Source organism: Mustela lutreola, chromosome 10 (assembly GCF_030435805.1).
Source record: "Mustela lutreola isolate mMusLut2 chromosome 10, mMusLut2.pri, whole genome shotgun sequence".
Taxonomy (NCBI): domain Eukaryota; kingdom Metazoa; phylum Chordata; class Mammalia; order Carnivora; family Mustelidae; genus Mustela; species Mustela lutreola.
Genome location: NC_081299.1, coordinates 100,975,410 through 100,987,838, shown reverse-complemented (window position 1 = coordinate 100,987,838; position 12,429 = coordinate 100,975,410). Strand labels below are relative to the sequence as shown.

Here is a 12,429-nt window from a genome sequence, read left to right as displayed (position 1 = left end):
ATGATAACTCATTGAAAATGCATAATGAAAGGAGAGGTGAAAAAAGTGTTAAAAAAAAATCAGGATTTGAGCTTGGATGAGTGATTTGATGTTGCTATGTTATAAAATATATATAGGTAAAGGAACAGATTTTTTGGGGAAAGATGGAGATCAATTTTGGATCTCTGAAGTTCAAGGTTTCTGGTTATCTGGGCAAATATGCCCAGAAGGCAGTAGGGAATTTAGCTGTTTTATTCAGAAAACAATATAAAGCTTTGAGAATGTCAGTGTTTACATTGGTGCTAAGCCAGCAAAGTGGTGAGCTAAAGAGAATTTATTTATTTATTTATTATATATTCATAATATATATTTATCATATATTTGTAATATATATATTTCTTGATATATATATATATCAAGAAAATAAATGTGGAGGACAACATTTTTAAAAGGTAGGGCATGGACACGTACAACTAAAGCTAGAGAAATCTCTAGTGAGATAAGGACTGAGGAAAGGCCATTAGGTTTCATTAATAGGAAATTGATAGGGAAGAATCAGGATAACGTAGAAATTAAGAAAAAAAGAATTCCCCTTTGGTCAGTGGGATTTTGACAGGGTTGCAATGATGAGTAGTTCCCTGAATTCTATAACTAAATGAATGGTCAGATAGAGAGGCCCCAAGGAATAAAAATACACTGGATAAGGAAGACTTGTTTGGAATCAGCATCTTCTATAGCCAGGCACTGTTCTAAAAGTTGTCAATAAAGCAGTAAATAAAATAAAGCTCTCTTGCTGGCGGGGTACTTTTATTCTAGCAGATGGGGCAGGGAGGGCGGAGAAGATCTAAAATAAGCAAGAGACTCCAGAAAATGTCTATAATATTTGCTCTGGAGGAAAGCAAATCAGAGGAGTGTTAGATACAGTACTCTGGGAAGGCTTCACTGATGTGTCATTGAGCAGAGAGCTGACTGAAATGAGGAGTGATCCATTATAAAAATAAAACTTTGAAGAGTTTAAGTTTTCTTCACACAGGTTATTTCTTATTTATTGAATAATTTTTTTCTATTCCTTTCCTTAGGCACTGTAAGGAGATTCCTAGAAATTCATGGAGAGACCATTGAAAAAGTAGTATTTGCTGTCTCTGAACTAGAAGAGGTATTTTGCTAATTATGTTGCATTGTTTTAATCTCATTTTTGTTTGCCTTTGCCTCATCATTATTTACTGAGTTGCCAGCAGGCAAATTCTAGGTATCTGTGAATGTATTTGGCAGTGGGCCTTACCATCATTTGTTAAAAAGAACACGTATTAGAGACTAAAAACAAGTTAAGAAAGAGCATGTAGTCATGTTTTTACTGCTAAACTGTTTTCATTTCGTGAAATCTTACAAGGTGTTATTTTGCTTTGCTCCCTGTATTAGCTCTTGAAATCTCTCAGGGCATCACCTTATAATCCAAGTACTGGGTACCTGGGCAGTATAACTGGAAAATTGATGTGCTGGGAAAGCCTTGGGTCTACCTTACCTAGAATCATGACATCCCAGCCTAGTGACTAGCATTGAATAAGTTGTGAGGTTTATGTTTTGTTTTGTTGTGTGTAGTAAGGTTTAGTATGTTTCAATTAAATTTAGAGCCGTTTTAGAAAAGAGTTCTTTTTCTTTTAACCCTTTTTAAATTTTACTTAGTTTTAGTGTGCTCTATCCAGTTCAGTTTGTATTATTTTTGCTGTTTTGTGTCCTTGGCAAGTTACTTAATCTCTCTATGCTTTGATAAAATAGGAGTATTAGTAGTACTTATATCACAGGAGTACAGTGATGAATGAGTTGACACATGTGAAATATCCATTCATGGTATTAATAGTGATATACATGATTATAAATACTTTTGAAATTGCTGAAATGAGGCACATTTCTTGTTTGCTATCTCTTCTTGTTTCATCTGGTTTACCTATTCATTCAGTGATCTTTTGCCTAGTATCTGTATCTTCCAAGTTTATTACACTAGATTCTGTTAATACACCAGTTGAACAAGTGAGGGTCATTGTCCTCAAGGAATCCATTGTCTGTTGGTGGGGACAGACCATTCAGATAAGTTATGGCAATTACGATAAGTGCATTACTGAAGGTATGGAATGGATAGGAGCGCATAACTGCAGCCTGCACAAGGTTAAAAGCTTCCCATGGGAGGTGATACACTTGAAATCATTGTAAAAAATAAATAAGATACTCCAAGGGAGGGGCAAATGACAATAGGACAGGAGTGGGAGGACTTAACTTACGCATACATTGGTTCAGTGACTTGATGTTGGATGGGAGTCACGTTTAACTTGACCTTCTGACAATACCCTGACCTTTAACGTATTAACTCTTTGAGGGTCCCAGATAGCATCTAGTTGAGCTTAGAAGCAGTAAGGTTTTTATTCTTGATGGAGGCTGTCTTCCCAGTGTCTGAAACAGCACCAAGCTCGTGTGCTTCGTTACTTCATTATTTTTCACAGAATGTCTTGCTTTTCTGACACAGGCTACTTACCAAAAGCTGCTACCTCTGTACTTCCCAAGGTCACTAAAGGAGGAATACCGATCATTGCCATATCTACCTGCAGATATTGGAAATGCAGAAGGGGAGCCTGTGGTACCTGAACGACAGATTAGAATATGTGAAAAACCTGGTGCCCCGGAAGGTGAGTTCTGCTGTTCTTAATTTCCCTCTTTTATCAGGAACTAATAAAACACACCATCAGTAATTATGGAGAAAGTTCAGTCTACCTTTGGGGAGCTCTCTGTGGTGTGACATTAAGTTCAGGCCCCACTTGGATATTTTTAGAGTCTTAATCTTGTTAAAATTTAGTCTTTTAAGTTAAAATACATATATTTATACACCTACCCCCACCCACACACAAAGTATCAAGTCTCTTAGGAGTAGAGATTCAGAGGTGGATATAACAACATTTGCACCCTCATGAAGTTCATAGTTGTATGCAGGACCCTGTTGAGATAGCAATCAAGTAAAGTGGGGTACCCAGTAAGAGACAGATGACCCATTCCCAAAATACTGACTTCTAGCCAAACATAAAATGATCATCTGAATACATTAGAAAGTTGATCTATTAATTTGTAGTGAGAACTAGAACTCATATGAGCCAGATGATTATGCAGGCATGACAGGTATAGAAAATGAGGATGCTAAATTAGAGTGAAGATATATCTTAGTGAATGTGGATCATACCCTACAGCCCTGGTCCAGTCATCTCCCTTTGAGAATTATCTGACAAAAGGACTCCAGTTTTTGAATCAATTTATCATGTGCTCCCTCCTTTAGTAGAGATAAATGACCCCAAACATTTGTTCTTTATATTTCTCTTCTGTTAGATGCAGTGCTGTAACCCTTCTTTAAACCTACATACAGTGTAACTAATTCTATCTTTTTGCATATCATTACATTCTGCTCTTTCCTTCTTAAGGCTATACCCAGGTCATCTTGATTTGATTTCATGTATTCCTAAAACTTCTGTCACACAAGGACAGGTGGTTTCTTGCATTACTTCAATTGTTCAAATGCCTAAATCTGATTTCAGTTTGATTCTTAAAAAAATAGCCTCAACCCCAGTTTTTTTTATTATGCCACAGTCTTCCCTGTTGCATCATTCATAATCTGTAGCGTTTACTGTCGGGTTTTGTCATAAGCTCTCTGTTGATGATATTTTTGTTATAGACACCCAAGAAGAGGAAGCTGAAGGCTTGGGAGTTGACCTCTCTTTCATCGGCTCTCATGCTTTTGCTCGAATGGAAGGAGATATTGACAAGCAAAGACGACTGATCCTTCAGGGACAGTTATCAGAGGCAGCCCTGCAGAAGCAGCATCAAAGAAAGTAAGGCAAACCCCTTTGTACTAATAGACATGGAAGGACAGGAGAAATAAGCAAGGAGCCTACATCTGCTAAATGTTCTACATATAATGTGTTCTCATCTGTTCTTCATGACAATCTGCTGAGGAAGATAGCAACCCCTTTTTGTAGATGCAGAAATTCAAAGTTAATTTTATCAGTTGTCACAGTTAATTTGTGGTGAAGCCAGTGTTCAGATGCACATCTGATTTCAGAGCTCCTGATCTTCCTGCAGTAATTTTTGTGCCTCTGGGTGAAGTTAGGTTCTTAAAGTAGAACAGGAAAAGGGAAAGCAGAGTTGTGAAGTTTTTACTTTTCTATATTTGTAATTAAAACATAATCTACAGTTTTGTTCAATTTAAAAGCCCTTTACTTTTCCCCAATTTATCCCAAGGACCTTATGAAGCCATTCCATTTCTTTCATGTTTTCTGTTTTTCTTTTTTAGTTTCAATTCAGTTAATTAACATGTAGTATAATATTAGCTTCAGAGATAGAGGTTAGTAATTCATCAGTTTTATATAACATCCAGTGCTCATTACATCCTGTGCTCCCTTAATGTCCATCAAGCTCTTATCCCATCCCATGACCTCCCTCCCCTCTCGCGACCCCTCAGTTTGTTTCCTATGATTAAGGGTCTCTTATGGTTTGCCTCCCTCTCTGATTTCGTCTTGTTTTATTTTTCCGTCTCTTTCCCTATGCTCCTCTGTTTTGTTTCTTAAATTCCCCATTTGAGTGAAATCATGTGATAATTCTCTTTCTCTGATTGACTTATTTCACTTAGCATAATACGTTCTAGTTCCCATCCATGTTGTTGCACGTGGCAAGATTTTTTTTTTAAGATTTTATTTATTTAGTTAGTTATTTGACAGAGAGCACAAACAGGGGAAGCAGGAGAGGGAAAAGCAGGCTCCCCACTGAGCAGGGAGCCCAGTGTGGGGCTTGATCCCAGGACCCTAGGATCATGACCTGAGCTGAAGGCAGATGCTTAACTGACTGAGCCAGGTGCCCCAAGACTTTTTTTTTTTTCTTTTTTTGGCTAGCTGAGTAATATTCCATTGTATATATATTCTGCATCTTTATCCATTCATCTGTCGATGGACATCTGGGTTCCTTCCATAGTTTGGCTATTGTGGACAATGCTGCTATAAACATTGGGGTGCAGGTGCCTCTTTGGATCACTACACTCGTATCTCTGGGATAAATACCTAGTAGTGCAGTTGCTGGGTCATAGGGTAACTCTATTTTCAACCTTTTCAGGAACCTCCATGCTGTTTTCTAGAGTGGCTGTACCAGCTTGCCTTCCCATAAACTATAGGAGGGTTCCCCTTTCTCTGCATTCTCACCAACGTCTGTGCTTTCCTGGCTTGTTAATTTTAGCCATTCTGACTGGTGTGAGGTGGTATCTCATTGTGGTTTTGATTTGTATTTCCCTAATGCTGAGTGAAGTTGACCATTTTTTCATGTGTCTGGTGGCCATTTGGATATGTTCTTTGGAGAAATGTCTGTTCATGTTTTCTGCCCATTTCTTGATTGGATTATTTGTTCTTTTGGTGTTGAGTTTGATAAGTTCTTTATAGATCTTGGATACTAGCCCTTTATCTGATAACACATTTGCAAATATCTTCTCCATTTTGTAGATTGTCTTTTAGTTTTGTTGACTGTTTCCTCTGCTGTGTAAAGCCTTTGTTTTTGTTTTTTTTAAAAAACATTTTATTTAATTTGAGAGAGAGGGAGAGACAGTGGTAGTAAGATAGTAAGAGAGAGCACAAGCAGGGAGGAGAGGGAGAAGCAGGCTCCTGCTGAGCAAGGAGCCCAGTGTGGGGTTCAATCCCAGGACCAGGATGGTGACTTGAGCCAAAGGCAGGAGCTTAATGATTGAGCCACCCATGCGCCCCTGCAGAACCGTTTTATCTTGATGAAATCCCAATAATTCATTTTTGCTTTTGTTTCCCTTGCCTTTGGAGATGTGTCTAGCAAGAAGTTGGTGCGGCAGGGTTCAGAGAGATTTCTGCCTGTGTTCTCCTCTAGGATTTTGATGGATTTCTGTCTCACATTTAGACCTTTCATCCATTTTGAGCGTATTTTTATGTGTGGTGTAAGAAAATGGTCCAGTTTCATTGTTCTGCATGTAGCTGTCCAATTTTCCCAACACCATTTGTTGAAGAGACTCTTTTTCCATTGGATATTCTTTCCTACTTTGTTGAAGATTAGTTGACCACAGAGTTGAAGGTCAATTTCTGGGCTCTCTATTCTGTTCCATTGATCTATGTGTCTGTTTTTGTGCCAGTACCATACTGTCTTGATGGTTCAGCTTTGAAATAGAGCTTGAAGTCTGTAATTGTGATGCTGCCAACTTTGGTTTCCTTTTTCAACATTCCTCTGGCTATTCAGGGTCTTTTCTGGTTCCATACAAATTTTAGGATTGTTTGTTCCAGCTCTGTTGAAAAGTGTTGACGGTATTTTCATAGTGATTCCATTGAATGTATAGATTGCTTTGCATAGCATAGACTTTGTTTTTTTTTTCTTTTTAAAGATTTTATTTATGGGAAGCCTGGGTAGCTCAGTTGGTTAAGCGGCTGCCTTCAGCTGAGGTCATGATCCCGAAGTCCTGGGATCGAGTCCCACATTGGGCTCCTTGCTCAGCGGAGAGCCTGCTTCTCCCTCTGCCTCTGCCTGCCACTCTGTCTGCCTGTGCTCACTCTCTCTGACAAAAAAAAAAAAAAAAAAAGGATTTTATTTATTTATTTGAGAGAGAGAGATCACAAGTAGGCAAGGAGGGCCGGGGAAGCAGGCTCCCCGCTGAGCAGAGAGCCCAATGCAGGGCACCATCCCAGGACCCTGAGATCATGACCTACGCCGAAGGCAGAAGCTTAACCCACTGAGCCACCCAGTTGCCCCTAGCATAGACATTGTAACAGTATTTGTTCTTCCAGTCCTTGAACATGGAATGTTTTTCCATTTCTTTGTGTCTTCCTCAATTTCTTTCGTAAGTGTTCTATAGTTTTCAAAGTACAGATCCTTTCCCTCTTTGGTTAGGTATATTCCTAGGTATCTTATGGTGCTTTCTAAAGCAATTCTGAATAAGTCCTTTTTAAAGCATAAAGGAAAGCAGGTTATGTACTTCTGGGTAAGCTTTTCCAAGGATTAACAGTCCTTGGAAAGCTAGCTGCTTTTCAGAAACTTTTAAAGGAAAGAAAAATGATAAACTCTAAACAGTTCATATCAGCATTATCTTATGGGGTTAGTTGAAAGGTTAACATAGGGTTGTTGTGAGCACCTGGTACTTAGCAAATTCTTGAGGTTGGTCACTGCTGTTCTGGGAACTGAGTAAATCATTGTCTCTTTTACCTTTTAGCTTTGGTACTTGCCATTCCTTTTGATTGGAATACCCTCATCCTTTAATTCCTGCCCATTCTCCAGGTTTCACCTTAAAAGTACTTTCTTCTGAAAATTTAACTCCCTGGAGATAAGCCAGGATAGACAGAAGAGAAATCTGGAACAGGTGCCTCCTCCTCTATTTCTTTTTCATACCCTATACTTAACCAAAGCATAGCATTAGCATTTATCACAGTATATTGCAGTGATGTGTGGTTGTTTTAAGTCTCTATCCATAAACTGGGAGTGGACTAGATGGCCTCTGGAATTCCTCACAGAATTAGATAGAATGCTGTGTCTCTGTGAGTTTCTGGTCTTCATGTTATTTTGATTTTATATTTAGAATTGACAGCAAATTTGCCACTAGGTGGCAGCAATGACTAGCTTTTGCAAAGGCAGTCACCATCAAGTAATAGTTTTAATGGTTTTTTAACTTGGCATGTGTAAAAATCATCTGACAAACATTTTCCCCTAAATACAGTGAGGGGGCTCTCCCTCACATGACTGGGACTTTGGCATCTGTATATATTTTGAAACTTTTTCACATTGTGATTCTTGTACTGTTAGGTCAGGATACCTTTTTCTAGTCAAAGGCAGTGGTTCTCACACAATTTAGTCTTTGTTGTTGAGGATGCCAGAGAGCTTTTGTTTACATGGTTTGTACCTACCAATATTTATCATATGAGAAATTGTTTATTAATTCATTTAAAAATAACCCATCATGTTTTTTTAAAAATAACTCTTTTAAAAAATGAGTGAGAAGATACGGCACTCACTGTCTTACATTTTTGCCAGTGTTTAAATGTTTGGCTTAATAGAAGACAGCTGGATTCTCATATCAGTGTTCAAACTGTTGGAATAAGTTATCTTGGGTGAAGTATATAAAGAAAATCTAACCTCACTTAGATATATAATTTGAAAGGGGAGGAATATGTTAATAGCCTTTCAATTAACTTATGATCTTCTTTGATATTATAACATAAATCGGTAAGTGGTAGTTTCTTAAAGCTTAGTTATAATATGGAATCTTAAAGCATATCTGTGAATTTTTATGTTCTGTTATATTAAAATGTTTGTTCTATCCTGCTCTTTGAATGGGTTTTGTAATAGGAATTTACAGCATGAATTATAACATGATGGATTGTCTTTTGGAAAATACTGATTCACTGAATTTTTCAGATCTCCTAGATACTGATACATTTCATTATATGATATCAAAAAATTACATTTTGTTAATATTGCCACTGATCTCATCAGAAAAGTCTTTAAGTATTAGGAACTGTAAACTTCTGGGGATGCATACAAATTTTCCAAAAATATATGTATATTTTAAAGCTCAAGTTTTATCACTGGCAAGAAATACCGTTGGCTGTTTTTCTTGAAATGATAGGGTCACTTTATTCATTTTGAGAAAACGTCTGCCAAATACTCATGTTGAATAACCACAGTTTGTCTGCCAGTCATTATTTGAAGAAAAACAGTGTTCCATGAAAAAAAGCAATAGAGTTTAGCTTAAAAGTCATACAGTGCCTTTCTTCAAGACAACCTCATACTTCAGTATGCAGAATTACTTTATGTGCTCTTCCCATTTTATGATACATTAATCTTAAAAAGACGTGTTCCAAGGGTTGATCTAATAAAATTAATTTTATACCTCCTCATCAAAGACATTTTTAAACTGGATTTTTTCTTTATCTTTCTTTCTTTCTTTCTTTCTTCTTTTCTTTTCTTTTTTTTTTTTTTTCCTGTGAGAATTTTGGCAGTGAAGTACAGTGACTGCTAGTATTGAATCTGGTTCCTCTGCCCTGATTCATTCTAGAGCACTAGTAGTCTACTTAACAATGCTTTTGCACCACTGGTGCAAATGTCAACGCAGTGAAAATGGCACATGATGTTTCAGTGTCATTGTGAAACTGTCAAAACAGTTTTGACCTTGCAAACCCCCTAAAAAAGTGGACCACACTTTGAGAAGCACTGGTCACCAGTACCTTATAGTTGAAAGGAGTTTTGGTGATCATCTGGTAACAGTTTTTCCAAAGTGGAGTATGCAGTCTGTAAGCATTAGAATCACCAGGGCTGCTTACTACAAATGTGTATGCCCCACACCAAACTTCATGAATCAGAATCTCTGTGGAAGAGGCTCAGAAATCTTCTAAAGTTTCTTAAGTGATTCTTTTGTGTTTAAATACTGATCTAGTGTGTCTCCTTTACATGGGGTAAGTAATCTCCTAGACTGGCTTGCCCAGAGTTCCAATTCACTGAGAAAGAGCCTTCAAAATGGCTGTTGTGGCACATCTCCCTTCTCTTCCACCTTCTTCAGCCCACTTAAACAAACCGGCTTCAGACAAGTTGGCAAAGGACTAGAGATTTTTTGTGTTCATATTACAAAGAACTGCACTGTTACCACTTTTCTCCAATCAGCCAACCTCTTCTTCTCTCTTTTTCTCTCTTACACATTCACACACCCCTCATATCTTTCCCATTTCTCCATGAGAGTTACAGATAATCTGGAAATTTTGAAGTTTGTTAGACTGGAGGCTTGTCATTGTCTCTTTCTCTCTTTAATGAGGACATTTGTTTTACTTAATAATGACTAGTTCAAGGCAGTATTTAAATAAATCTATTCACACCTTTTTGAAAAGGAGTCCAGAGCAAAGGAATAGGTTCTAGGAAGGAATATGAACACAGCATGGAAAGTACTGTCCTAGTAGAAGGCCTTGATCTTGAGATTCATATTTGTTATGCAGTCATATTTGTTATGGAAACTGAATGTTTCCATTCAGTTCAGGAAACATTGGATATTTACTCTGTACAAGATAATATTCTAGGTACTGAAATATACTGAGATAAATAAGGTAGTCCTTCTGTTTTAAAGTTAATGAGTGAGCCACACCACCTTCAGATGTCAGGGGTATGTTCTGAAGGGTGGTCAGGCTGTGTGCCCATGTAGTCAGTACATAGTTGCCAACTGACAGAAGAGCACAGCCTGTAGCTCCCAGAGCCTGAACTAAGAAATGGGCTAGGTGCCTCTCTCACAGAGTTCTCTTGAGTAATAAGCTACGTCTGAATCAAAAGGTTTTCACATTTCCCATGTAAGTGTCCAGTGCCTGTGATGATTAAAGATGAGGTGTCTCATAGCTATACTGCAGAATACTTCAGAATAGTAGCAGCTCAAAAGTGTGGTCAAGGAACCAGGGACCCTTTTATAGGGAGCCTGTGAGACCACAACTAGTTTTATAACGCTACTCGGACACATTTGCCCTTTTCCTTCTCATTCCCACAGTGTTTGGTGGAGTTTTCCGAGGCTACTTACGATGGCACATTGCAGCAGATTAAATGCAGAAGCAGACGTGAGAATCCAGCAGAACTTAGAGATTTGCAAAGACATTAAAGAAGGTTAACTCTTTTCCCTAAACACAATTTTTGTCATAGAAGTTATTTTTGTTCACATAAAAGCTTTTTATTGTTTTGAGATTTACAAATAATTACGTTTAAAATTTCTGTTTTTATTTCTAATATGGTGAATATTGGTAGGTATAACTGACATAAACATAAAAGGGCCCTGAGACCAGAAAGTTTGAGAACTGATGACTACTTGTTTCGAAGTTTATGGTATAACTGAGCTACGAGTCATCTGTTTGCATACTCTGTCATGTGCTGACTATTTAAGATTGCAGGCTGTGGGTTGTTTTTTTTTAATTTATTAATTTTATTTTTTCTAAATAAGGCTTTTTACATGTAATGAGTCTGGTTTCTGTTAACTGTGTTAATTGATCAAATTAAGCAAGTGAGAGAGAGATATATATACATATATATGTATGTATATATATACACACACACATTTTCTAAATCTGAGGAAGTAGATCTTCCGTTAGCAGCATTTTTTTGAAAGCTTTCAATTCTTCCATCATTAATAGAACTAAAGTTCCCATGGATTGGCTACATAGGGTTAGATCATTGCTTTCGTGGCACTGCCTTACCACATCATTCTCTCTGTGTGGTAATCCTCCCCCCCAAAAAAATTAGCATGTTTTCTGGTTCTTTATTAATATTTCTAGGTTTTCTATCCAACTGTGACACTAATTTGGGTATATCATAAGGAAGAAGTTGGCTTACTACAAAAATTAGGAAGCAATATTCTTTTTCAAAGACAGAGATTTAAAACTTAAAAAATTCTTTTACAGTAACTTTTTCATTAGTTTTCCTCAGTCAGCTTAAGACCAGTTGCCTATGACTCTTGAGTCATTTCCCACAATAAAAACGTTATCTCCTTCATTATTAGGTATTTATTGAGCCCTTATCAATGTGCCAGGTGTCATGCTGAAAGCATACTAAAGTGACATGCAAAACAGAACAGCCTCAGCCCTCATGGAGCTTAGAATCTTGCAGAGGAGAAGAATGTTAAACTAATTATTATATGAATAACTTATTTAAGTTATAAGCTGCAGTAAGTATACCACAAGGGTCCTAAGTCAGGGTGGGGCAGTTGCCTAAGGCCAGGAAAAACTCGTGTTGACTCCAAAACCCAGGCTGTTGGTTGTACACAAATAGGTTAGTCATTAGTCTTTTAAGAGTTTTTAGGGTAAATTTTCTTCATCATTCAACCTGTGACTATGCATGTGGACAGTAATTGATTAACTGGAAGAGATTGCCTTTAACTAGCTTTATGAGGACAGCAACCAACCTTAGTTGATTGCAGCCTGTTGAGAAACTATGTAGTATTTCTGCCTTCAGAGCTCTGTAGTGGCCACCTTTGCTGCCAATTTGCCATAATTTGTGTGACTGTTTACCTATCATTATTAGTTTACCCAACAAGTAATAGAAATCTGTTTATTTGGAATAAGCTCTAAGAAAACAAGAAACTGGGCGCCTGGGTGGCTCAGTGGGTTAAGCCGCTGCCTTCGGCTCAGGTCACGATCTCAAGGTCCTGGAATCGAGTCCCACGTCGGGCTCTCTGCTCAGCGGGGAGCCTGCTTCCTCCTCTCTCTCTCTCTTTCTCTCTCTCTGCCTGCCTGCCTCTCTGCCTACTTCTGATCTCTCTGTCAAATAAATAAATAAAATCTTAAAAAAAAAAAAAAAAAAAACAAGAAACTATTTTGAGTTGATGTTTTCCTTTTTTTAGCTTTTGATTGTTGGATTGGGATAAAAGCTTACATATCTTTATTGAAATAAAATGCAGAAACAACAGCAAAA

The 12,429-nt window shown here is 37.6% G+C and overlaps 1 protein-coding gene across 3 annotated transcripts in view; it reads left to right on the top strand.

Moving 5' to 3' along the window:
• GDAP2 (ganglioside induced differentiation associated protein 2) overlaps positions 1–12,429 on the top strand; it is a 72,399-nt gene that overhangs the window by 35,780 nt on the left and 24,190 nt on the right. For all 3 annotated transcript variants that reach the window (XM_059137015.1, XM_059137016.1, XM_059137018.1), the window contains 3 exons: positions 1,059–1,135; positions 2,498–2,657; positions 3,689–3,845. In XM_059137015.1, the coding sequence (XP_058992998.1) occupies positions 1,059–1,135; positions 2,498–2,657; positions 3,689–3,845 (394 nt within the window). The remainder of the gene's footprint in view (positions 1–1,058; positions 1,136–2,497; positions 2,658–3,688; positions 3,846–12,429) is intronic.